At 48.3% G+C, this 27,471-nt stretch overlaps 1 protein-coding gene across 3 annotated transcripts in view; it reads right to left on the reverse strand.

Moving 5' to 3' along the window:
- The window catches only part of FGF12 (fibroblast growth factor 12), a 214,658-nt gene that overhangs the window by 59,837 nt on the left and 127,350 nt on the right, over window positions 1-27,471 (reverse strand). For all 3 annotated transcript variants that reach the window (XM_083504594.1, XM_083504593.1, XM_083504592.1), the window contains one exon: window positions 1,517-1,627. In XM_083504594.1, the coding sequence (XP_083360720.1) occupies window positions 1,517-1,627 (111 nt within the window). The remainder of the gene's footprint in view (window positions 1-1,516; window positions 1,628-27,471) is intronic.

A 27,471-nucleotide genomic window follows, 5' to 3' on the forward strand; every position in this document is an offset into this window, starting at 1 on the left:
TTTGGTTGGCCTTATGTTAATGTCTCCTTATGTCTCCTTATGTTAATAATAATAATAATAATAATAATAATAATAATAATAATAATAATAATGATAATGATAATGATAATAATAATAATAATAATAATAATAATAATGATAATGATAATGATAATGATAATAATAATAATAATAATAATATCCCGCCCTCCCCAGCCAAAGCCGGGCTCAGAGCGGCTAATAACAATAAAAGTAACAGCATTCTAAAATCAATTCATTTTAAAATCAATTCAAAATTCATGGCAACCATTGGGCTAGAGTTCTATGAGGATTGCCGAAGGAGGGAGTCAGACTGTGCCCTGGCCAAAGGTCTGGTGGAGCAGCTCTGTCTTGCAGGCCCTGCGGAAAGATGTCAAGTCCCGCAGGGCCCTAGTCTCTTGGGACAGAGTGTTCCACCAGATCGGGGCCACAGCCGAAAAAGCCCTGGCTCTGGTTGAGGCCAGGCTATGTTCTTATGAATGCACACTAAAAAGGATTTCTGGAGCCTTGAAATGACCCAGACCCAGATCGGGACTCCATTATCAGGTGCTGGAAGGACAAAGGACTCCTGAGCATCTCACAGCTTCCCCGACCCCAGTCTTTGCCCAATTTCCATGTTTTGTTGCTGTTGTTGTTTAGTCATTTAGTCATGTCCGCCTCTTCGTGACCCCATGAACCAGAGCATGCCAGGCACTCCTGTCTTCCACTGCCTCCCGCAGTTCGGTCAAACTCATGCTGGTAGCTTCGAGAACACTGTCCAACCATCTTGCCCTCTGTTGTCCCCTTCTCCTTGTGCCCTCCATCTTTCCCAACATCAGGGTCTTTTCCAGGGAGTCTTCTCTTCTCCTGAGGTGGCCAAAGTCTTGGAGCCTCAGCTTCAGGATCTGTCCTTCCAGTGAGCACTCAGGGCTGATTTCCTTCAGAATGGAGAGGTTGGATCTTCTTGCAGTCCATGGGACTCTCAAGAGTCTCCTCCAGCACCATCACTCAAAAGCATCAGTTCTTCAGCGATCAACCTTCTTTATGGTCCAGCAAAGCCTAAGTCTCTTTTTCCCCGGGGGTGTTGCTGCAAGAATATTCTCCCTACCTCCTAGCAGAGAGACAGGAGCAGCAGCACCCTGCCTCCTCTCACCCTCCTCCTCCTCCTCTCCCCAGCCAGTCAATCTGCCATCCAAATAAATCTCTCTCGCTTCCTCCCTTGGCATCCCTCCTTGGGAAGCGAGAGTTTTGTTCTCCCCGCCACCCCCAGACAGCAGCTGCAGCGTCAGGGGCAAAAAAGAAAGAAAGAAAGAAGTGAGAATAGCAATGCGGGAGAGATTTATTTAAAGGGGAAGCGCTGACAGGGGACCCAGCGCAGGGAGCAGCTGCCTTAGCTGTAATTTAACACTTTGCCTGGAAAGGGGGGGGGACCACCATGAAGTGCCTGTTTGTGAGGGTGGCCAGGCAATGGGTGTGATTTATAACCAGGTAGCTAAAGGAAAGAGAGAGAGAGACTCACTGTAGTCGCTGTTCTCGTCCTTCGTCCCATCAATCGTCCCATCTGGGTGCATCTGCAGGAAGAATTCCTGCTGGCTGAATAACCTTGTCACGATTCCTTTCAGCTGGGGTTCTGCAAGGAGGAAGGGAGACAAAGAGGGGGTGTGTTAACCCAGGCATTTGTCCAGCTCCCAAACATTCAGGCCACCATCCCCCTTGGTTCCATAAATCCATCCCAAACCGATTAAAAAAACCCCACATTTTTCCGAGCAGTGGCTGGCCTGACTCATTAAGGAATCATAAAACCAGAGAACTGTAGTGTTGGAAGGGAACCCAAGGGGCCATCTAGCCCAACCCCCTGGAAAGCCACAGCGAAAGAACCCCTGACAGATGGACAGCCAACCTCTGCTTCAAAAGGTTATACGATTATAGCCCAATAAAATTCAAAACTGCACATTTATCCAGAATCCAATTAAAACTATTTAGCTTAATTAATGCCACAAAATGGATGGAGTTGATCCAGCGATGCTGGATGTCAAAGTCTGATAGGCATTTATACCTCCAGCTCCCCCTTGCCTCTTAGCACCCCCTGAGTAATCCCACCGCCCCCCCACCCAGTGGGGGAAGCACCAGCCCAAAGGAGGAGGATGCTCCTCAACCATGGGTAGGCAACCTAAGGCCTGTGGGCTGGATCCGGCCCAATTGCCTTCTAAATCCAGCCCATGGGCGGTCCAGGAATCAGTGTGTTTTTACCTGAGTAGAATATGTCCTTTTATTTAAAATGCATCTCTGGGTTATTTGTGGGGCACAGGAATCCGTTCATTTTTTTTTGCTTCCAAAATATAGTCCGGTCCCCCACAACGTCTGAGGGACAGTAGACCGGCCCACGGCTGAAAAAGTTTGCTGACCCCTGGACCTCAGCATTCTGTCACATCCCAGCGTGACCAAGGACCCAGGAGAGAAGGGATAAGGCCACACAGAGGGGAGAAGACTCTGCTCCCACTGTCTAGACCAGGCTGCCCCACACTCAGCCCTCCAGATGTTTTGGGACTACAGCTCCCATCATCCCTGACCACTGGTCCTGTTAGCTAAGGATGATGGGAGTTGGAGTCCCAAAACATCTGGAGGGCTGAGTGTGGGGATGAATGCCTGGTCTAGAAGGAGTCTTGGGGGCTCCTCTAGCACCCCCAAACCAGCTTTCCCCTGCAGAAGTGAATGGATCTCTTTCTCTCCTATGGGGCAAAGAAGAGCATAGAGGCAAAAGCACACATCCTGCTCTGTTTGAGAAAAATTGATCCAAAGTAATTATGATTAAGCTGACTTATTGCAAAAGAATACATATAAACCAGCCTCACAGGTTTATGTGAAAACTGACATTTTTTTTGTAATGTTTTGGAACAAGAGGTTGAATGACCAGAAGACTGGAGGATGAAGTTGATGGACTACGCAGAATTAGATAAATGAACAGGAAGGATTCAAAACCTGCGAGATCAGAGATTCTTAGAAGACTGGAGTAAATATATGAACTATTTGGAAAATAACTGTGATGAACAGATTATGCTAGTAGCACTGCAAGAAGTTCTGTAAGGTGGATTATTTGAAATATTGCAATAAAGACTATGAAGAGAATTATTAGTTAAGGATAATTAAATGTAAAATAAAAATTAAGAAATGCATAATAAGTGATAAAGAGCAGAAAATCATCAGAGGTGTTGATGGAAGTCTAAAAATATTGTATAAGATGAGAAGCTATGTTGTATGACTGTTGGAACTGATGTCAAAAAATTAATAAAAATGTGTGTGTGTGTGTGTGTGTGTGTGTGTGTGTGTGTGTGAACGACCATGCCCAACCTTAGGCTGCTTTCAACCTGCACTAACAGTACTTCTTTATGCACCTTATCTTTGTTTATTAATAAAATAACATTTATTTAAACATTAAAAAAAGACTCATACAAAACAGGATGATAGAGAAGAGAAGACTGAGAGGTGATATGAGATCCATCTTCAAATATCTCAAGGGCTGCCCCCCCCCCCCATGGAAGATGGTGCAAGCTTGTTTTCTTCCGGTCCGGAGGGGAGGACCTAAATCGATTACAGTGGTGCCTCGCAAGACGAAAAGAATCCGTTCTGTGATTCTCTTCGTCTAGCGGCTTTTTCGTCTTGCGAAGCAAGCCCATTGGCGGATTAGCGGATTAGTGCTATTAGCAGCTTTTAGCGGCTTATCTGCTGATCGGATCAGCTGATAAGCGGCTTAGCGACTTAGAAAAGGGGGGGGGAGGGAAAAACACCTGCAGGAACTCGCAAGACATTGTCGTCTTGCGAAGCAAGCCCATAGGAAATTCGTTTTGCAAAGCACCTCCAAAACGGAAAACTCTTTCGTCTAGCGAGTTTTCCGTCTTGCGAGGCATTCGTCTTGCGGGGCACCACTGTAATTCAAGTTACAAGGAAGGAGATGCCAACTGAACATCAGGAAGAACTTTCTGAGGGTAAAAGCTGTTTGACAGCGAGGTGGGCAACCTCAGAAGGTGGTGGAATCTCCATCATTCAGGATTTTAAAGCAGAGATTATACGGCCATCTGCCGTGGACGCTTTAGCCATGCAGGGCATTAGACTAGAGGAATCTCGGGGGAGGATGGCTGCTATACCATCAAGTGAATGATGTGTTTAGATGTGACAAGAAAGTAGGATTTAATGGTAAAAAAAAATCTAAATTCCAAATCAAATTACTAGAAGGCAGGACCAAATTATTGCCTAAAATGTGCAATTTCTTATTAGAATGGTATACAAAACAGACAAAGGAGGAGATGATAAAATGGGCAATGGATTTTGGGCATAACAGAGTATGATGCTTGGGTAAAACTGTGGAATGAGAGTATAAAATTTACAGCATGTACCACCTTCAGAGAGAATATAATGAAAATGTGTACCGCTGGTATTTGCCACCTGTTAAATTGTATAGGATGAGTAGTAAGACATGTTGGAAATGTAAAGATAAAGATGGAGATTTTTATCACATGTGGTGGACATGTGAGAAAATGAAACCGTTTTGGGAACGGATTTATAACAAATTGAAAAAGATATTTAAATACACTTTCCCGAAAAAGCCAGAAGCTTTCTTGCTAGGCTTGATGGGAGAGGAAATAGAAAAAGCAGATCAAAGGTTATTTATGTATGCTATGACTGCTGCCAGAACTTTGCTAGCCCAAAAATGGAAAGTACCGGAATTACCAACAATAGAGGAGCGACAGACAAAGATGGTGGATTATGTGGAACTAGCAAAACTGACCTGTAGAATCCAAAATCAGGAGGAAACAAAATTCCAAAGAGATTGGCGTAAGTTTATTGATTATATAACTGTAGAAATTTGAAGACTCTGGCAGGAGTGAAATAAATCTTACGATGTAGACTGACTGGATATAATAAGAAACTGTGGAAGAAAACCTGTTGGAGGGAGGGAAGGAAGTCAATGCTCAGCAGAGTGTTGGGAAAGAATGTGGGTAAATGACTGTTGAATATTACTGTACTTTGTTTGTTGGTATAAAATAAAACTACGACAGCATCTTAAAAAGCAGTGACATCACCTTGCCGACAAAGGTCCGTATAGTTAAAGCTCTGGTTTTCCCAGTAGTGATGTATGGAAATGAGAGCTGGACCATAAAGAAGGCTGATCGCCGGAGAATTGATGGTTTTGAATTCTGGTGCTGGAGGAGACTCTTGAGAGTCCCATGGACTGCAAGAAGATCAAACCTCTCCATTCTGAAGGAAATCAGCCCTGAGTGCTCACTGGAAGGACAGATCCTGAAGCTGAGGCTCCAAGACTTTGGCCACCTCCTGAGAAGAGAAGACTCCCTGGAAAAGACCCTGATGTTGGGAAAGATGGAGGGCACAAGGAGAAGGGGACGACAGAGGATGAGATGGTGGGACAGTGTTCTTGAAGCTACCAGCATAAGTTTGACCAAACTGAGGGAGGCAGTGGAAGACAGGAGTGCCTGGCGTGCTCTGGTCCAGGGGGTCACAAAGAGGTGGACAGGACTAAACGACTAAACAACAACACTACTATCAGCTGCTGGAAGCCACAGGAGTAGAGAGGGCTCTCGTGCTTGAATACTGCTTGCAGGTTTCCCACTGACATCTGGTTTGTTGGCCACTGCGAGAACAAGATGTGAACTAACTAGATGGGCCATTGACCTCATCTAGCAGGCTTCTCTTATGTTCATAACATAGATCAGGCATTTCCAACAGGTAGATCGTTGCCGCAGGAAACCCCCCCCCAAAAAAAATCATTCAGTTTGTACACTCACACAAGCTATGCTTCTGTTATAAATTCATAGAAAATCAACCATACATCGGATCTGCACCGTTCCACTTTTATTTCACTCCATGAAGGAAGGACTACAAAATGGGGAAGGTTTGATACAGGGCAGCCATAATCCCATGAGCATACCAGCACATACACAGGAGCCCTGCCCAGTTGCTATGCCAACCCTGATGGTCCTAGACAGAAGACCATTAAGGTCACAAAGGACTTGCATATGAGAGTGGATTCAGCATGGACTGGAACAAAGGACAATGATCAGATCTTCCCTCTGGGGACAGGAAACTGCAAACTCCCCTTTGTCTCCTGGAAGTGACTCATGGGGAGGGGGAAAGGAGGAACCAGCCAGGTGACAGGACACTCAGGTTACCACCACAACTCCTCCCTCAACCCCTCCTTTTTGTGATGTAGTCTTAGGGGTGTAGTTTGGGGGATTAGTAACTAATAAAAGTTGGGGTCTTCTTTTGTTCTGGGCTTCCATTTTGCTTCATCTTGTTGTGGGTGGGAATCCTGTCGCAACAGTTTCCAATAAAGGCCAAGCCTACAGGCTGCTGTTTTGCTCCAAATTGTCCTGATTGGTGTCTTTGTTTTTTGCCCAAGGGAGTCCTTGGATTCCTCCGTTAACATCGTGATCTACTGGTAGATTGCAGGGGTGTCCCAGGTAGATCATGGAATGGCTCAACAACTCCTGGCAATGAGTCTTTTTATACTGTGAGTAGATTGCAGTCTCTTGGGAGTTGACGTGCCTGGCATAGAAGACCCACCAGCCCCACTTAACTTCCTGGTCTTTCCTGCAGCTGTGCACGGGAAGCTTGTGGCAAGCAACCACAATATTGGCCAGGGCGACAGCAGAGCTGGCACAGAACCTGAACCCAATGCAGGCAGTGGGTCTGAGAGAATCCCCTGGTGTCTGGCCAAGTCCCTGGCTACACACTGAGTCATTGTCACTGCAAGCGGTGAAACAGGCTCTGTGTATAACACATTGTGTGCCAAAGGAACAGATCCTCTCCAGAATCTGAAACGCTCCCTCGCTTGCTCTGGGCTAGACTTGCCTTGCAAATCCAGAGCTGTGTGAAGAAGGGACACTGCAGTGGCCTTCTCAGACCTGGGGGACCTCAAAATATGTTGGAAGACAATTCCCACCAGCCCCAGAAGTTTTGCAGTGAAACCAAATGAGATGTCCCATCCAAGGTGCTTATTGTGGGGAACCTGCAAGCAGGTTTTCCACACATGAAGTTCTCCCCTCTCTTAAGGTCTCCAGAAACTGGCATTTAGAAGCACTGCAGGCTCCAGCAGTGGAAGCAGAACACAGCCATTGTGGCTGGTAGCCATCGCTTGCTGTCAATAGCCATGGATTTGTCCAATCCTCTATGAAAGCCATCCAAGTTGGTAGTCATCACTGCCTCCTGAGGAAGTGAAGAAGGACTTTCTTTTAACTTGGACTACTTGGACTACTACAAGCTATGGCTTTCCCAGCAGTGATGTATGGAAGTGAGAGCTGGACCATAAAGAAGGCTGATCACCGAAGAATGGATGCTTTTGAATTCTGGTGCTGGAGGAGACTCTTGAGAGTCCCATGGACTGCAAGAAGATCAAACCTCTCCATTCTGAAGGAAAGACTCCCTGGAAAAGACCTTGATGCTGGGAAAGATGGAGGGCACAAGGAGAAGGGGACAGCAGAGGATGAGATGGTGGGACAGTGTTCTGGAAGCTACCAGGATGAGTTTGACCAAACTGCGGGAGGCAGCAGAAGACAGAAGTGCCTGGCGTGCTCTGGTCCAGGGGTCACGAAGAGGCAGACACCACTAAATGACTAAACAACAACAACAACACTGCAACACCCTGTATGTGGGGGCTACCTTTGAAAGAAACTACAACTAATCCAGAAAGCGGCAGCTAGACTGGTGACTGGGGGCAGCCGCCGAGACCACATAACACCAGTCTTGAAAGACCTACACTGGTTCCCAGTACGTTTCCGAGCACAATTCAAAGTGCTGGTGCTGACCTTTAAAGCCATAAACGGCCTCAGCCCAATATACCTGAAGGAGCGTCTCGACCCCCAGCGTTCTGCCCGGACACGGAGGTCCAGCTCCGAGGGCCTTCTGCTGGTTCCCTCACTGCAAGAAGTGAGGTTACAGGGAACCAGGCAGAGGGCCTTCTCAGTAGTGGCGCCCGCCCTGTGGAATGCCCTTCCAGCAGATGTCAAGGATATAAAACATTACACAACTTTTAGAAAGCAGCCCTGTATTGGGAGGTTTTTATTGTTTGATGTTTTTATTATGTTTTTAGATATGCTGTATGTTGCCCAGGGTGGCTGGGGAAACCCAGCGAGATGGGCGGGGTATACATGATAAATTATTATTATTATTATTATTATTATTATTATTATTATTATTATTATTATTATTGCTGAATCTTCCAACATTCAGCTTCTTGGATGTCCATGTTTAGAGACAAACGTTTCTCTGTCCACTTCCTAATTTTATAAAGTTCTGTCATGACACCTCTTGCTTGCTTTTCTCTAAACTAAAAAGCCGTAAACATTGCAACCTTTCCTCCTAAAAGAGTCCCTGTATGTTATGCAGTCTGTGCACAAACGGCTACACAGGTGTGCCTGCATTCACCTGAGTAAAAAGCTTCAAAGGGGGGGGGGTCCCTCCATCCCCTTGTTCATTAAGGCTATCATTTTCTGAACCTTTTGTAATTCTACATTATCCTTTTTGAGAGGTGACCAGAATTGTACACAGTATTCCAAGTACTAGCATATGTTTAACCCCTGCTGTTCTGGATGAAACAGAAGAGGAAACACTCCTCTCTCTCTCTCTCTCTCTCTCTCTCTCTCTCACACACACACACACACACACACACACACACACACACATACACACTGAAGCAGTCAACTCTAGGAAAGATTCAAAAGCTATGGAGAGGCTTGGATAGAGAAAAATGCTGCAGAAGATGACTAGGAGGCATGTTTACAGTGGTACCACGGGTTAAGAACTTACCGTATTTTTCGCTCTATAACACGCACCCGACCATAACACGCACATAGTTTTTAGAGGAGGAAAATCCGTAGGCATGCCACCCATAGGCATTTCCTCCATAACACGCACAGACATTTCCCCTTACTTTCTAGGAGGGAAAAAGTGAGTGTTATGGTGCAAAAAATACGGTAATTTGTTCTGGAGGTCCATTCTAAACCTGAAACTGTTCTTAACCTGAGGTACCACTTTAGCCAATGGGGCCTCCCGCTGCCGCTGTGCCGCCAGAGCACGATTTCTGTTCTCATCCTGAAGCAAAGTTCTTAACCCGAGGTACTATTTCTGGGTTAGCGGAGACTGTAACCTGAAGCGTCTGTAACCTGAAGCGTCTGTAACCCGAGGTATCACTGTATATGGCAAAAGAGCACATCAGGAGAACACAGAATCACAGAATTGTAGAGTTGGAAGGGACCTCAGCCCCATGCAATGTAGGAATCTCAGCTGAAGAATCCCATCCATTCTCTGCTTAAGGATCTCCCATGAAGAGGAGTCCACCACCTTCCGAGGGAGACCGTTCCACAGCTGAAAGGCTCTTACTGCCAGAACGTTCTTCCTAATGTTCATGTATGCGACAACGGCCGCTAGAGTTCTGGTAGCACAAGGATGGAAGACTGAAGAAACCCCAACTAAAGAATCAGGGCAAGAAAAATTGGGCGGACTATGCAGAACTGGCAAAACTGACCTACAAGCTACGGGACAAGGATAACTGTGACTTTAAGGATGAATGGGAACCATTTACAAAGTATTTGAAGATGCAACAAAGCAAACTGGACTCCTTGGCAGGTTTTGAATAAACATTCACAGACTTTTTATTGATAATAATCAGCTAAATAGTTTGAGGATCTATACAACTTTGTAACATGCAGAAAACAGCATTTTCAGAGAAATCAAAGACTGGAACTGAGGGAAGTCGGGGGGGCGGGGGAGGGGGGTTGTGTGGGAGGGGGGAGGGGGAAAAATGGGGGGGGAAACAAGGATGATATGTTTTAGGATAATGTGTCTTGTTTTAATTTTGAATTAAAAAAACTAAAAAAAAGTTCTTCCCAATGTTTAATGGGAATCTCCTTGCTTGCCACTTGAATCCACTGGTTCTGGGGAAGCAGAAAACAACCTTGCTCCACCTCCCATGGGACAGCCAAAGACCGCCAAGCTTCGCTCCTGCTCCCCACCTGACCTTCTCCACCTAGACCCTGACGCTGTCTCAGGCTCTCTCTCGCTCTAGAGCAAGCTCCCTGCGTTCTCCTCCGCCGGCTCACCAGAGGCTTCATCCCACATCATTTATTTACCGACTTGCACAGATTGCCGGTGGCATCTCTGCCGGTAACTGCCGCGCTGAACAGGACTGCGGAACGGATTAAATGCGATAACATTGTGCAGAGCTTTTCCTTCCTGGGCCAAGATGGATGTTATTAGGTAACGGTTAACTGGAGGCATCTCTGTGGAGAGGGATCGCAAAGGCCTCCGATGCCAAAGCACAAAGCGGCGGCGGCCCTTTGGCACATCAAAACCTGTCATGTTTGCTTCACTCTGCAGTCAGCGCTTCCCTTGTCAGGATCGCACTACAAGCTCAGCAGAGGACCAAGGCTGCAACTGGCGCCCCCCCCAGCCCCCCACTGCTTTGGGGGTAAGCACCATTGAAATTGGTGGGATTTTGCTCATGACTCACAGTGTTAAAAACTCAGATATATAAAGGAACATGATGGAAAATGGAAATTAAGAGATTATGATGAGATCAAAGACCACTTTCAGAGTTGGTTGCATTATCGACAACTATATGAAACACATAAGGAGGACAGCAAGAAAGGATTTAGTTATACAATATCTAGGTTTCAAACGGAAGTGATCGAAGGGAAAGTGAAATTACTGAAGGCCACTTACAGCATACTATTAGAATGGGAGACAAAAGATGAAGAGGTAAAATCAGTTACGATTAAATGGGCACAAGATGTAGGTCACAACATTATGATGGACGATTGGGTGAAATTATGGAAAATTGATTTAAAATTTACAGATTGTTCCCTATTGAAGGAGAATTACATGAAGATGATGTACAGATGGTACACAGCACCAGTGCAGTTAGGGAAAATGTACAAAACTAGGTCATATATATGTTGGAAGTGTAAGGAAAAGGAGGGGACATTTTATCATATGTGCTCTGCTGTCGCCCTGGCCAATATTGAGGTTGCTTGCCACAAGTTTCCTGCGCACAGCTGCAGGTTGGACCAGGGAGTTAAGTGGGGCTGGTGGGTCTTTGTTTTCTAGCCCCTGTATGATCTATTCCAGGCATGTCCAACTCCCATGGACTAGGGAGTTAAGTGGGGCTGGTGGGTCTTCTATGCCAGGCACGTCAACTCCCAAGAGACTGCAATCTACTCACAGTATAAAAAGACTCATTGCCAGGAGTTGTTGAGCCATTCCATGATCTACCTGGGACACCCCTGCAAGCTACCAGTAGATCATGGTCTACCTGTTGGAAATGCCTGATCTATGCTATGAACATTTCCCAGTAGTGATGTATGGAAGTGAGAGCTGGACCATAAAGAAGGTTGATCGCCGAAGAATGGATGCTTTTGAATTCTGGTGCTGGAGGAGACTCTGGAGAGTCCCATGGACTGCAAGAAGATCCAACCTCTCCATTCTTAGGGAAATCAGCCCTGAGTGCTCACTGGAAGGACAGATCCTGAAGCTGAGGCTCCAAGACTTTGGCCACCTCATGAGAAGAGAAGACTCCCTGGAAAAGACCCTGATGTTGGGAAAGATGGAGGGCACAAGGAGAAGGGGACTACAGAGGACGAGATGGTGGGACAGTGTTCTCAAAGCTATGAACATGAGTTTGACCAAACAGCGGGAGGCAGTGGAAGACAGGAGGGCCTGGCGTGCTCTGGTCCAGGGGGTCATGAAGAGGTGGACACAACTAAACAACAACAACAACAATATCTGGTGCTTGCGTAAACGGTCATTGTACTGAACTTAGTTTGAAGCTGTTTTTGGGACTTGGGATTTTTGGGTAGTCATTTAACTGCCCCCGCAATTCCTGGTTTTGACAGGTAAGACGTCTCTAAAGTCTTATTTTTCAAATGATGGACTGACTGTGACTGATTCTCAGTTAAACATTTGACTAGTTCAAATGACAACATTGAGCTAAGTGAAGAACTCAAGAGAACTTAAAGAAGGAAAGTCCCTTGATCCAGGAACAGTCCACATAGATATTGACCTATTCCAAGCTCTCTTTCTTAATCAACCATTCGTAACATAAGAATATTCTTCACAACTGGGATCAGGGTGTGGCGGGGGGGGGGGGAGTGAAAACAAGCAACAACAATTAACTATAATAGGGTTGCCATATTTCAAAAAGTGAAAATCTGGACACAAAAGTTGTTGAGATCCTGCTCAGGCTACACAGAAAAAAGCACTTTGGTTCCTGAAATTAATTCTGGTTGTGCAGATTAAATGTAACACTTCTTCCGCATTTGTATGAACTCGATTTTTTTAGTGTGGTGGAACTCCCTGCCACTTGACACCAGGCAGGAACCTTAACTGCACTCTTTCCAGTGCCTGCTAAAAACATCCTTGTTTAGACAAGATGTTTAGAAAGTTGGTGTGAATTTTAATCTGTTTTCAGTCTGTTTTTAACTTTTCAATTGTTTAGATTCTTACCGTTATCTTTTCTTGTTGATAATGTTGTTGCTTTATCTTTTTTGTAAACAGCTTTGAGTGGTTTTTTTAAGGAGAATCAATTGGCATATGAATTTTATGAATTTTATGAAATAAATACCACAAATAGGAGAGTTGCCAGAGGAATCTATTGCCCTGGCAGCTAATAGCCAGAGACCCAGCTATTGGAAGGTGTTTGGAAAGGGGCTTGTCTCCCCAACCCCTGACCAGAAGCAATACTATCCATTGCGGGGCAGAGTGAGGAGAGAAAGAATCTAGCAGTCTTGGGAAATGGACACAGCTGACTCGCTCTTTGTGAGAATCCAAATGCATAGATGGGGTGGGGGTGGAGTTCATTCCTCCTGCTAGAAAAAAAATGAGGGAGCAGAACCCTTGGGGCGCGGATGCTGTGAGCCCTTCCATCCCATGCGCTTCTCATGCGTGTGTGATACTAAGCAAAAGCGTTTTATTGTCACAGAAAACGCTACTGGCCTTCAATGACCTTCATCCCAAAGACACCAACACTGAAAGTGTAATCGGGGACACCTGAAACCCCTCAACTCTCACACAAAGGATTACTCGGGAGCAAGTCTCCATTGGTACTTCAAATCATAGAATTGCAGAATTGGGACACCCCCCTCCACGGGAACCTGGCCAAGTCCCCTGCAATGCAGGAATCACAGCTCAAGAATCCTTGACAGATGGCCATCCAAGATCTCTTTAAAAACCTCCAATGAATCATGGAACTGGAAAGTTGGAAGGGGCACCAAGGATTATCTAGTCCAACCCCCTGCAACGCAAGAATCTCAACTTATTGAGTGCCCCTTTGCTCTGGGACCCTTTCCGGGACCCCACATTTAAATTCTTATTCACATACCTCCTTGCTGGCCCTAGTAGGACCAGCTTGGCCAGTTAGCCCTGGTGATCATTCGATGTCTACTGACTGGGTTTTGTTCCCCCCCCCCCCCAAAAAAATGACCCCTGAATTTTTGAACTGTATTGATATTGATGCTGCATTTTATGTTGTATTCTATGCTGTTTTATGCTGTTTTTAAGTTGCATTTTAATGTTTTATATTTTCTGTTAGCTGCCCTGAGCCCGGTTTTTAAACCGGGAAGGGCAGGGTATAAATAAATTATTATTATTATTATTATTATTATTATTATTATTATTATTATTAGTTAGGGAATCCTGCTGATTTGGAGTTCTGGAACAGCAGAGACCTCTGACTGTGATTGACAGGTTGACAAAATGGAGATGGGTCTGCTGCTGGACTGCTGCCCCCCACCTCCCGGTGGCATAGGAAGGGAGGTGCGGTGTGTGCGGGCCGCCCCGGGTGTCATCACTGAGGGGGGGTGAAAAATGGCAAAAATATGTATTTTTAAAATAATTTTAAAAATGGGGCTCATGACACTTTTCTCAAAAAAATATTATTTAAAATGAGTTTAATAACTTGGTCTGACAATGAATGAACCTCAGCAAGTCAACATAACACGTACTGAAACCTTTTAGTTCAGCCAAGAAATGCAATGAAATGCGTCTGGGCGCAAACCGCGGACTCCTTCATCAGAGCCTGGCTCCGTGCCCGAAGGTGCTGTGCTTTGGCTGGAGTGCTTGTGCCTGGCGCAGCTCTGTCCTGAACCCGGGGCGAAGAGCAAGCAAGGGGACGGCAGCGCTGCCGCCCACCTTCCTCGGCCATGGCACACCTCACGCCTGGCAGCAGCTGCTCTTCTGACCTGGCGGTAGAGAGCAGCCCTCATCAGTCAGCCGTGGCGAGCACACCCGGCTGCAGCAGCTCCATTGCTGGGTCAGCTTTGACCCGGTGGCAGAGAGCAGGAGGGTCAGCAGCAATTGTGATGGCCTGGGACTCGGGCTCGGACTCAGAACCAGAGGAGTCTCAGTCCGCACTGGATCCTCTGCCTCAGGCATCATCTTAGCCAAGCCTGGGGCCTGATCCTGAAGAGTCCCAGTCTGCACAGGTTCCCCTGCAGCAAACACCAGCTGCGCCGAGTCAGGGGCCTGAGCCTGCCCTGGCTCCAGATGCGGGGATGACCACGTTGCCTCCAGCTGGGCCATCACTTACAGCTGCTCCACTACCGGTTGGGTCAGGGGAGGCTGAGGCGGCCCCTGGGTCTAGTAACCCACCGACGTCTCCTGAGCTGCAGAGACTGAGGTCTGAGAGAAGGAGAGACCTGAGTACTCACAGGAGGAGTGCTTGCCTTCGGGCGAAACAGGGAGGCGAGTCACTGGGGGATCAGGACTGACCGTTACCCTGACAAAGATAAAAGACTGTCGGACCCTGTCCCAGGTTGCAGGAGCAACATTGCTGTATGCCAGACCCTGCCTGAGATCCTGCGCCTGTCCTTGCCTGGTTTCCTGCCTCGTGTCCTGCCTTGGTTCTGCCGGACTGACTCCTAGCAGAACCTTTGTATTCTGGACTGATCCTGGACCGCATTTCGCGGGTTACCCCTGGGCCCAGCACAGCAATGCTGCGGCCCACCCTCCATGGCGTTGGTGCCTCGCGTCCAGCTGCAGTACCTCCATCGTTGGGTCATGTCTGACCTGGTAGCAGAGAGCAGGGGGAGAATGAACAGCAGCTTCCCTGCCCCTCTCCTACCCTGAACTGTGGCACGTGGGAGGGCACCCTTTGCACTCCACCCTCCTCGGGGGCGCACCCCATGCACCCGCCCCGGGCAGTACGGGCATATGCTCCTCTGCCCCCCCCCCGCTTCTTTGGGGAGGGGTCCCTTAGCCGCTGCACCCTCTGTTGGGAAGCCTCACAAGCTCTGGAATGTTCCACAAGGCAAACGCTTTGGAGTTAATTTAATCAAATTACTAGCTGTTTACTCTCGGGCGTTTGAATGGCAGCGGCTGTGTTGGGGAGATGAAGGCTTCTCAGCTGACTCATCAATCAGCCCCTCACCCCCCCACCTGGCAGCTCCAGCTTGAACACGGAGGAAGAAGAATGGCAAGCTCAACATCCCAGGCAGGAAGCATTGAATCAACACAAACAGAGGCTTTCAAGCCCCTTTTTGGCAGAAGCAAAGCCTCTGGCGCCGGAGTCTTCGGAGGCTGAGCTTCGGAGTCCTCCTCAGCAGAGGAGACACCACTAAAACAGTTCCTACATATGAACCCCTCTAGTCCAGGATCCTGTTCTCACCACAGCCAACCAGCTACTTCCATGGTGTAGCTGTGATTCCTGCAGGAAGTTGGACTAGATGAAGTTTGGACTTGATATCCTCCTTTATCACTACCCTAAGGAGTCTCAAAAGGGACGTGGGTGGCGCTGTGGGTTAAACCACAGAGCCGAGGACTGTCAAAGAAGATAAATAGGTACTGCTATTTATACCCCACCATGGGATGTGGGTGGCACTGTGGGTTAAACCACAGAGCCTAGGACTTGCCGATCAGAAGGTCGGTGGTTCAAATCCCCGCAATGACGGGGTGAGCTCCCGTTGCTCGGTCCCTGCTCCTGCCAACCTAGCAGTTCAAAAGCATGTCAAAGTGCAAGTAGATAAATAGGTACCACTCCGGCAGGAAGGTAAATGGCATTTACGTGCGCTGCTCTGGTTCGCCAGAAGCGGCTTAGTCATGCTGGCCACATGACCTGGAACCTGTACGCCGGCTCCCTCGGCCAATAAAGCAAGATGAGCACCACAACCCCAGAGTTGGTCACAACTGGACCTAATGGTCAGGGGTCCCTTTACCTTTAAGGAGTCTCAAAGCGGCAGACATTCTCCTTTCCCTTCCTCCCCCACAACAAACACTCTGTGAGGTGAGTGGGGCTGAGAGACTTCAGAGAAGTGTGACTGGCCCAAGGTCACCCAGCAGCTGCAGGTGGAGGAGCGGGGAATCGAACCCGGTTCACCAGATTACGAGTCCACTGGTCTTAACCACTATACCACAGAGTTCCTTCCAAGCTCCAGCTCTACAACTTTTGTGATTCTGATTCCCAGCAGCTGGTGTTCCGATATAGCCTGCCCCTAGGCATGGAGGTTCTGCTATGACTGTAAATGTCCATATGGAGAGCCCTGCAGGATTTGGCCAAAGGCCCGTCTGGCCCAGGACCCTGTTCTCACAGCAGCCCGCCAGATGCCAGTTGTTCTCTTAAACAACTGTGCCCAGAAAGCCGTCTCTGTGGATCATTTTTGGCGCGGTTGCCACACATGGTAGCATTCTAAGCCCCTCGCTGGGCTCTGCAGCTCTTTTGCCGACAAAAGTGGAGTTTGATATCTCCAGTGGAGAATTCAAGTTTCTAGCCCTGAAGATGGCATGAACCAGACTGGGCCTGTGTGGGAAGGAACATTGTAGATATGAACAAGACAGGGAGTTTGGGGTTTAATGATCAGGATCCGCCATAGAGAAAAAGATTCGGTAATGCAAAGGGGGAAATGGAAGCCCATTCAGCTTTCTCAATTCAGCACTTCCTGGGACACCAGAAGGGGAACTTCAGAGGAAAAGTGAGAAAGAGATGTCCTGATGGAAGTTTATAAAAATTATGCCTGGCACAAAGAAAAGTTTGTCTCCATCTCCCATTACACAACTACTTGTGAACATTCAATGAAGCTGAACATTGGAAGATTCAGGGCAGATAAAGTCCTTCTTCACGCAGCACAGAGTTGAACTATGGAACTCCCTGCCACAGGAGACAGTGATTGGTACCAAGCTAGATGGCTTTAAAGGAGGATCAGAGAGATTCACGGAGGAGGAGGAGAGGGTGATTGATGGCTCCTGGTCAGGATGGCTCTGCCCTTCACAGCTGGAGGCAGCAAGGCTTCCAAATACCAGTTTCTGGGGACCACAGAAGGGGAGAATTCTCTTGGATCCTGCTTGGGGGGTTCTTCCCACTAGGACATCTTGTTGGCCATAGGGAGGAGAAGCTGCTGGACTAGTTGGGCCACTGGCTCTCAATTTGGCACTTCCTGGCAAAGCGGAATGTGGGCCAGCACATGGGCAAAAGGAGACGGTTCCTTTTCACCCTCCCAAAATGCTCCATATTGGAGTCCTTCCTCTCTAAGCAATGATCAGCGTGCCTGATCCTGTACACTGAATCAGCTAGTAAAATAAGAGGTCTCTGCACTGGCCGGGAGGTCCCTGAGGACCAAAGAAACTTCCACCAAGTTTTCTAGTATTCAAAATTTGCTAATTCTCCATCGTTTCAGGCCAACCTGAAAACTCCAAGGCTTGAACCTGGGAGCTTCTTCTACATGCAAAGCAGGCACTCTTCTGCTGACCCTCCTTTGGGCTGTGAAAGGGCTGGGCTTTTTATACCCTAGAATTGTAGACTTGGAAGGGACCCCAAGGGGTCATCCAGTCCAACCCCCGGCAATGCAGGAATCTCAGCTAAAGCTTCAATGACAGATGGCCACCCAACCTCTGCTTAAACACTTCCAAGGTAGGAGAGCCCACCTTCTGAGGGAGCCTGTAACATTGTCAAAGGAAATGCCATTTTGCAACACAGTCCCTGCCCAAGACAACTTGCTCCCTGCAGAGTGAATTGCCCTCTTGCAGTTTTCCAAAATCTATAAGCCGTAATTCACCCTGGTGCCGGATTTATGTCTAAGCTAAACAAGCTCCAGCTTAGGGCCCCGCTCTCTTGGGGCCCCCAAAAAATTTTAAAGGAATAAAAAAACTGGGATGTACATTTCCAAAATATAAGATAAAAAACAAATACAGTGGTACCTCGGGTTACATACGCTTCAGGTTACAGACTCCGCTAACCCAGAAATAGTGCTTCAGGTTAAGAACTTTGCTTCAGCATGAGAACAGAAATCGTGCTCCGGTGGTGCGGCAGCAGTGGGAAGCCCCATTAGCTAAAGTGGTGCTTCGGGTTAAGAACAGTTTCAGGTTAAGAACAGACCTCTGGATTGAATTAAGTACTTAAACTGAGGTACCACTGTAAAATAAAACCTACATACAGGAACAGTGTTTTGTGTTGTGTATGGACCTATGAGGTCCATCAATTACCATATGGCATATATTCAACACAAAAAACAGCAGCAATTTGTTGTTGACAAAGGACAGCTGGACAGATAAAGGGCCCCATTACTTTCAGGAGCTGAGGGCCTCATCAAACCTAAATCTGGCCCTGATCCACCCATTAACAAACGGGCAGCTCAGCCACTACTTCCATGGTGAGGAACCTAGTTCAAACCCCAATAGCGAAGCTTTTTTTCCACCCAGCACTTAAACTTTAAAGAGTGATTTTCTCCACCCACACTCCAATGCCACACTCAGATGCATCACCAGGGAACGGGGGGGGGGGGCTCTCTGACTAAATGGCAGCTGCAAACGAGGGGGTGGACGTGGCCCTGATTCGTACATTTGAGGCCCAAGCCGGCAATTGCCAAGAAAACTCACACGCGTCTTGGGGCAGTGTGGTGTAGTGGTTAGTGGGTCAGGCTAGGGCCTGGGAGAGACACTGGGATCAAATAAGGAGCAGGAGAATCGTGTGGGCCACTTGGAGCTCCTTGGAGAAAAGGGCAGGACACGAATGCAACAAATAAATAGTAAAAAGAGCAGCAGAAGAAAGATCAAACTTTTCTTTTTCGTTTAGAGAAAAGGTGAGCCAGAAGAGACATCATAGAAGTTTACAGAATTATGCTTAGCATGGAGAAAGTTGATGGGAAAAATGTCTTTCTCCCTCTCTCATAACACTCAAACTTGTGGAGATTGATGTTGGAAGATTCAGGACCGATAAAATTAATTCTTTCTTTATGAAGCATATAGTTAAACGGTGGAACTCCCTGCCACAGGAGGCAGGAATGGCCACCAATCTGGGTGGCTTTCACAGAGGATTAGACAAATTCATGGAGGAGGAGAGGGCTATCGATATCTACCAGCCACGATGACTCCACAGTCAGAGGCAGAAATGCTTCTGAATTGGTGGAAGCCATGTGGGTGGCGCTATGGGTTAAACCACAGAGCCTAGGACTTGCCGTTCGGAAGGTCGACGGTTCAAATCCCCGCGATGGGGTGAGCTCCCATTGCTCGGTCCCAGCTCCTGCCAACCTAGCAGTTCAACAGCACGTCAAAGTGCAAGTAGATAAATAGGTACCACTCCGGCGGGAAGGTAAACGGTATTTCCGTGTGCTGCTCTGGTTCGCCAGAAGCGGCTTAGTCATGCTGGCCACATGACCCGGAAGCTGTATGCTGGCTCCCTCGGCCAATAAAGTTGTTTATTGTTTCAACAACTAAAGCATCACCTAACACCGTTTTTGTTTTTCCTAAGCAGTGTGAAACGTGGTTGCAAAAGCGATAAAACCAGTTACAATTAACCCTTTTAACCAGCTGAAAATGACCCTCCTGGCTGATGTTCCTCTGCCCAGTCCTGCATCTCTCGCTAGCGCTGCAGTCGTGCTGAGGCAGAACACCTTTAGTGACAGGGCCTGTCGCATTAAGGATAGCCAGAACTCTCCGTCTCTCCATCAGATGCAGGAGCTGGCTTGCGGGAGTGGATGTTTGCAGGCGACCTGCAGCTCGCAGCGAGATGCAACACGGCGAAAATGAAAGAAGAGGCGGAACCGACACACAAATAGAGTCTGCGGGAGACAGGCAGTCCCAAGACTGCCCTGGTTTCGCAAAGCTGCGGTGAACTGTCATCTTTGATCTCCAGTGTGGAGACTATTGTTCAGCTGGTGTGGGCAATTATCACAAGCCCATCTGGCGTTGAATCCTAAACAGTTTGCTTTCCATCATTGGTGGGGGGGGGGGAATGGGGATATATTCAGAGGCTTGGGAATGGTAAGTGAAAGAAAGAAAGAAAGAAAGAAAGAAAGAAAGAAAGAAAGAAAGAAAGAAAGAAAGAAAGAAAGAACTTTGGAATATCTCCCTATATAATAAAAATGTAAGGTGTCGTCATGCTCTGCAGTCTGCAGAGTGAGGAATGGCTGGCAGGCCCAGGCGAGCTGTTTAACGGAGGAGGGTGTAGGGGCCCTTCAAACAGAGATTGCCCCACAGAGCACCTGCCCTCTGTTAAGAGGGGAGAGGCATGGGGTGAGAGGGGAGGGGCTTGGAGCAAGCTGTGAGAGGATGGGGGAGGGGTGAGTGAGATGGGTATGTTTAGCCTGGAGGAGTGGATAGGATAGTCATCTTCAAATACGTACATGAAGGGCTGCCCCATGGAAGATGGTTTCTGCTGCTGCTCCAGAGGGCAGGATGCAAACCAATGGATTCAAATGACAAGAAAGGAAATTCCGACAAAACATTAGGAAGAATTTTCTGATGGTATGGTAGGATTGCAGAGTTGGAAGGGACCACAAGGGTCAGCTAGGCCAACCCCCTGCAATGCAGGAATCTTTTGCCCAATGTGGGGCTCTAACCCATGGTTAGAGTTCTACCAGCTGAGCTATAGAGGTCTCTGTATTTATTTAAGAGCGGTTCTGTTGGAACTCCCTGCCTCTTGATACAAGGCAAGCACCTTCAATGTACTCTTTTCAGCACCTGCTAAAAACATATTTGTTTAGACAAGACTATCCAAATGTTTAGAAATGGATGAGAGTTTTCCTCTGCTTTTAGAACATTCTTCTTTTAACTTTTCAAAATCCTTAAACTATTGCTGTCATTTTTTTGTACTGCTGATTCCATTGCCTTATCTTTTTTTGTAAACCACGTTAAGTGTCTTTTTAAAATCAATCAAGCGGTGTGCAAATCAATAAGATGCAACCGAACGGGAGGCAAAGGGGGGGCGCGTTGTAGGAAGTGAGTCGCCAAGGCCAGCGGGCAGAATGCGTGCCCAGCCTGCTGGCTCTGGTGCCACCAGAATTTCCTTCTTCCATTTAAAAGACTTTCTAGAACCATTTATCTGGGCTGGATCCAGCAAAAGAAGAATAAAGATGATTTCAATCACCACCCAGGACTTGGACCAGACAGGCACCTCTTGGAAAAAGCTGAGTTATCAATTGCATTAGAACAATGAAACGACCAGGGCTATGCTGACCTGGAACTCCCTTCCTGCCAGTCCCTGAGAGCAGCGTTCCCTAACCCTGGCCACTGTGGGAACAAGAATAGATGGGCGACTGGCCTGATCCAGTAGGCTCTTCTCAGTTATGGGTCACAGCTCTTGGCTGAAGTCCCATTCAGCTCGTGGCAAGTTCCCTTCACACACAAACACATACCCGCCCTCCAAAAAATAATCACTAAAAAACATGGGCTCAGCTGCGCTCTTCTTTTCCGCTTTCAGCAGCTGCGTCCCAATGTTGGCACCTAAACACATGAGCCGAGAGCTCACAGATCTCCGCCCTGCATTTTGCCATTTGCATTCAACATCTGTGCAGAGAAGCAGAGCAACACGCACCCACCAGATCATTTGAATTTAAGAGCCATATTCCCAGGGACTATCACTCAGATTTTGAAATGGCTGCCTGCTGTGCCTTTCTGCGAATAATACACATTAGCCAAAAGGTGCTCCCCCATGCAAACATGTGCAGTCAGCCATGCGCTCCCTGGCTGAGCGCATAGCTGCTCGGCAGCAACAACACCCGTCTCTTCACTCAGGCAGCCCGGTGTCGCTCAGCCAGCCCCGAAGGAATGGAAGCACCGTGCTTTCCCCCCCTCAAGGTGGCACTTAGGGTTCTCCAATACCCACAACAACCGTGAGAGGTAGAGGTTTGGCTGAGAGGCCCAAGGTCATGCCAGTGGGCTTCAAGGCTGAGTGGAGGACCTGGTCTCCCAGGTCCTCGTCTGACACTCTGACCACTACATCACACTGCTTTTCCATCTTAGTGCTTTCAGTCAGCCCAGCAGCCCCGAGGTTTAAAGCAGAAAGCAAAACCAGGAGCAGCAGAAGGGCTGAGTTCAACCTCTACCTCCATCACGAACCCAGTGCCCTGCCCTGCCTCCACCTGCTGCTTAGGATGAATACTGGCCTACACTGCAGGAGGGGCGGAAGGGCTGCTGGTGGCACACAGCGCACTAAGCCCTCTGAGCGCTTGGATATCTCAGTGTAAGGATGCTTACACTGACAAATGACAATGCAATGACAAACCTAGACAGCATCTTAAAAAGCAGAGACATCACCTTGCCAACAAAGGTCCGTACAGTTAAAGCTCTGGTTTTCCCAGTAGTGATGTATGGAAGTGAGAGCTGGGCCATAAAGAAGGCTGATCGCCGAAGAATTGATGCTTTTGAATTGTGGTGCTGGAGGAGACTCTTGAGAGTCCCATGGACTGCAAGAAGATCCAACCTCTCCATTCTGAAGGAAATCAGCCCTGAGTGCTCACTGGAAGGACAGATCCTGAAGCTGAGGCTCCAAGACTTTGGCCACCTCATGAGAAGAGAAGACTCCCTGGAAAAGACCCTGATGTTGGGAAAGATGGAGGGCACAAGGCAAAGGGGACGATGGAGGACGAGATGGTGGGACAGTGTTCTTGAAGCTACCAGCATGAGGGAGGCAGTGGAAGACAGGAGTGCCTGGCATGCTCTGGTCCAGGGGGTCACGAAGAGGCGGACACGACTAAACGACTAAACAACATCAAAGGATACTAGCATTAGAGCTGTTGATGATATCCAAATCCATTACAACCAGAAGAGGGACACAGTCGTCTTAATCCCAGGGTCGCAGGAAGCCGCCTTATTCCAAGTCAGGCCCTGGTCCAGCTCAGTAGCACCTGCACGGACTGGCAGCAACGGCTCTCCAGGGTCTCAGACAGGAGCCTCTCTCCCAGCCCTTCCTAGAGATGTCTTTGGGGACTGATTCTGGTATCTTCTGCATGCAAGATAGATGCTCTGCCCACCCAGTTGTGGCCCTTTCCCAAAAATCCCACTCAATAGCAGCGGAACACAGAAATCATGTCTGGGATGGTGGCCTTTTCACAAGAAGAAGACAGTTCTGAAAAGTTTTGTTGCTCTGGGACAGGCTTCCCCAACCTGGTGCCCTCCAGGTCTTTTGGACTCCTTCAGAAAGCAGTGGAAACTCCTTCCTTGGAGGCTTTGAAGCAGAGGTTGGGTGGCCGGCCACCTGTCAGGGATTATTGACCCTTCCAGCTATGGTTCCACAACTCCAGTGGGCCATGCTGGCTGGGGCAGATGGGAATTCATCTCGAAGGAACCAGGTTTGGGTGCCAGGGAAGACTGTTCTGAGACCAGCTCCTGAACGAGCTCTTTTGATGATGGCGGAGGAGACAACTTCACAAAGCAAAAGGCTTTTAATTCTCCAGCAACACATTTCACTCGCGAGGGATTGTTGCACACAAACCTCCCCCCCCCCATCCGCCCGCTGCCTTCCTTGGAACTGCAGGTTTCACACATGCACACACACACCCCCCCCCAGCAACATCGCCCACGCTCCTGGCAGGCCGGGAACAGCTCAGCAGGAAACTGACGGAAAAAGAGAGCTGCAAATATTGCCTCCTTCCCTGGGCATGGGGGGTTGGGGTACAGAGGGGGTCTCTCTTGCGCTCGCCCTGCAGGCTGACCGGCCTCCTCCCTTGCCCCCCCCCAAGCCTCCACCTGCAGAACCATAAAAAGCTCTTCAGCTGAGCTGCAAAAACTCCTTGTGGAAAAAATGAGCCGCATGCTGCTCCGGCTCCTTCTCGGCCCCCGAAACAAGGCACAAAAGCTGTCTATTAAAAATTCAAGCCTGAAAGATGCTGATTAAAGAGAGAAGACTCCTTGGGCGTTTCAAGGGCTTTTTGAGTGCTTCTGAAGCCCAGTCTTTCTCCTGACTGGCAGCCCAGCCCACCTATCCATAGCTCTGCACAAAGAGGGGGACACGATCCTTTCCCCTCCTCTGCTGAAGCTGGAAGGCAAAGCAGAGGAGCTACAGGGGGAAGAGTGGATTCAGCCAGCCAAAGTGGGAGACAAGAAAGTATTGAATCTATGCGAAGGGGCAGGGATGACGGTCTGTATCACACACAACTCTGTGCAGAGGCAGAATTCGCAATTTGCACTCAACAGACCAAGCTGTTCTCTGGTGATCAAGCTCCATAATTAAATCAGCTCCACCTGTCGGAGGGCCTCCAATATGCATATTGGACTGCATATTGGAGCAAGGAGTGCAAGGAGTCTGCTTTGGCTTCACCCAAGCCTTGAGCCCTTTCAAACTCCCAACGTCTCTCTCCAGGATCTACACCTGCCGCTTAAATTGATATTCAGACTGGCAAAACAAATTAAGAGAGTACGCTGAACTGGCGAGAGATTATCAGCAAGGTTACAAGACGTTACAGATGAAGAATTTATCAAAGAGTGGGACCTATACAGAGCCTATGTAAAAGAAGACTGTCGAAATATCGATCCATTGGCAGGAGTTTTGATTGAACTTCTGTGTGTAAGTAGGATAATTTGATAAAACTTAAAGTCAGACAACACGGAGAAAATAAAGTTAAGTGCGTATTCAAGGAATTTAATTTGGGAACTTAATGGGAAGATTGGAGGTAATGTTAAACTCAATTGCAAAATGATGCAGAAAGCAAGTATCAATTAAGGAATGAATGATTGCTTATTTTTTATTTTGCCTTTAGTATCTGTTGATCTTTTTTGTTATACAGTTTTCAATCAATATAGCATTTAAATATATATATAAAATAAATAATTCAGACACCACCAGGAGTGGAGTGACAGGCATTGCAAGCTGCAAGAGCGGAGAGAAGAGGAGGTGAGGCCTCTTCCAAAAGCCATCCGTCAGCCTCACCCTAAAGATGTGGTGGTTCTGAGCACTGCCAAGCGAGGAACCCCAAGACCCCATACCACAGACGACACTGAGGGGTCCATGCCTTGGGCCACACTATGAGCACCACCCAACTAATATGTCCCATCAGCGCATGGGTTCACGCTTGCGCAACATAACTTCCTCCCCTCTTCCCATGCCCTTCCCAAATCTAACCCCAAGGGTTGGGAAACCCCAACAACAGGTTTAGGGGGTGCACAGGGTTGTTCTCTACAAAAAGCATGCATCTTCACCTTAGCTGGATGCCACCAACAGCTTTAGTGTTGTTGCTCCTCCCACCCACCCGAAAACCACTGCCACACCTCCCCCCGCCCGAAGCTGCCATATCAGTATTGATTTTGCTTGCGCTATAAAATCGTTTATATGCTGCCTTTTGGGGCAAAGCCCACCCGAGGTGGCCAGTGCTATAGTTAAAAGCACAATAAACACAAGGATCTCAAATAATTGGAATAAGGCGAGGTGGAAGCATTCGCAACAATTAAAAAGCCCAGTGACGACAGTTACAAAGACTTATAAAACAGCGGGACAGAGATTTGTGCAACATGGCTCTGTAGGAAAAGCTTTTGGCAGAATGGCAGTCTGCGGCTGGGGGGCAGGAAGTGTAGGAAGCCAGGAAGAAACTTTGCAAAACAAAGGGGGGGGGGTTGGAGAAGGTGAACATAGGACCCTCACGCCAAGCCTGCCTTAGCCGTTATCTCTAGGGGGCGCCTGTGAGGAGGGGCAGGGCAATGTTTCTCACCAGCAGTGGGGCTTTGCATGCAGAACTTCCCAGATCCAATCCCTGGCATGTCCTGGTAGGGCCAGGAGAGACCCCCGCCTGGGGCCCTGGAGAGCTGCTGGTGACGCCGAGCTCGGCTGGACCAACCGGTCTGACTTAGCACCAGGCAGCTCCCTATGTTCCTATACTGCAAAAAGGGTCATTAACTTATGGCCTCTTTCATTTGCATTTTTTAATTTGCAAAGTGCTTTTACGGGCTCGTCTGTCCAGCACAATCCCGCGAGTTGACTTCTGCTTCTAGGCCTGGAATGGTCTGTCCTGCAAGAGTCGCTTACTCGGCAACGGCTAGATTCCAGCACGCCAATGTCACGAGCCAAGCTGTCCAAGAATTTCCATCCAAGCCATCTCCATTCCTCCCCCCCCCCCCTTTGCAAATGGGGAAATGGTAGTTCAGTGGCTGTGCAAACCATTGAAGCCCCCAGCTTCTGTCCCCTGGCAGGAATGGCCAAAGGGCGCTCAGGAGCAACACAGGCAGAGGCTCTGGAGTGTGGATGGCCTAGGCAGGGGCGTCACAAGGGGGTGGGGGTGCAGTCCACCCTGAGTGTCACGCCTAGGGGGGTGACAAAATCCCCCTGGGAGGAAGAAGAAGAAGAAGAGTTTGGATTTGATATCCCGCTTTATCACTACCTGAAGGAGTCTCCAAGCGGCTAACATTCTCCTTTCCCTGTGAGGTGAGTGGGGCTGAGAGACTTCAGCTGCATGTGGAGGAGCGGGGAAGTGAACCCGGTTCACCAGATTATGAGTCCACTGCTCTTAACCACTACACCACGCTCGGCATGGTGGCACTCACACACTCAGTGGGCGGATTTCCGCGTTTGGCACAATTGTTGTCATGAAAATCCACCTGCTGATCGTGCAAATATGCCTGGTGATCAGCCTGGCACCCCCCAGTGGGCGGCATTTGCACCCCCCCAGGCGGTTTTATGCTATCGTCGGTCGGACTTTCGCAAACAGTGGGCATTTCTGTTTTGCGGCCAACCCTCCCTAAAAAGACTCTGCAAAGCAAACTATCTTACAGGGATGACAATTCCAGACCCAAAGGGCAGATCTTGAAAAGGCAAGCTACATTGTTCAGTTCAATATCTGGCTGAGGTGGGCTGTGCCAAGCCAGCAGTTCCGCCTTCCTCTTGGGTACTTTAATAAAAAAGGAACAAACTTTGGAAGTCTAGCAGGGCAGAGCGTAAGCCATCGTTAGGCGACCCTCAGGGACCCTCAGGTGCCCTCTCTGTGTGCCCTCTCTGTGCTTGGCAGGGACGTGTCTCTGAGCATGCACAGAGTGCATGCCATTTCCAAAGGAATCAAAGGTCGCTCTTAGCCACCAAAGTTTAGACAGTATGGCTGACAGATCTGAAGCTTGGCAGCTCTTGGTTTAAACGGGACTGCTAAGGAGGCCATACTGGGCATGATCCCGGACCTCACCCAGGAATCTCACTGCCCACAGTGGCCAGGGCAGTAGTCACAGCTCAGGTGCAGCAGCAGACTGCCTGCCACTCCATCAATTGATCAGCTACCTTTTCATCATATA

This window comes from Podarcis liolepis (assembly GCF_965112155.1).
Source record: "Podarcis liolepis genome assembly, chromosome: 5".
NCBI classification, from domain to species: domain Eukaryota; kingdom Metazoa; phylum Chordata; class Lepidosauria; order Squamata; family Lacertidae; genus Podarcis; species Podarcis liolepis.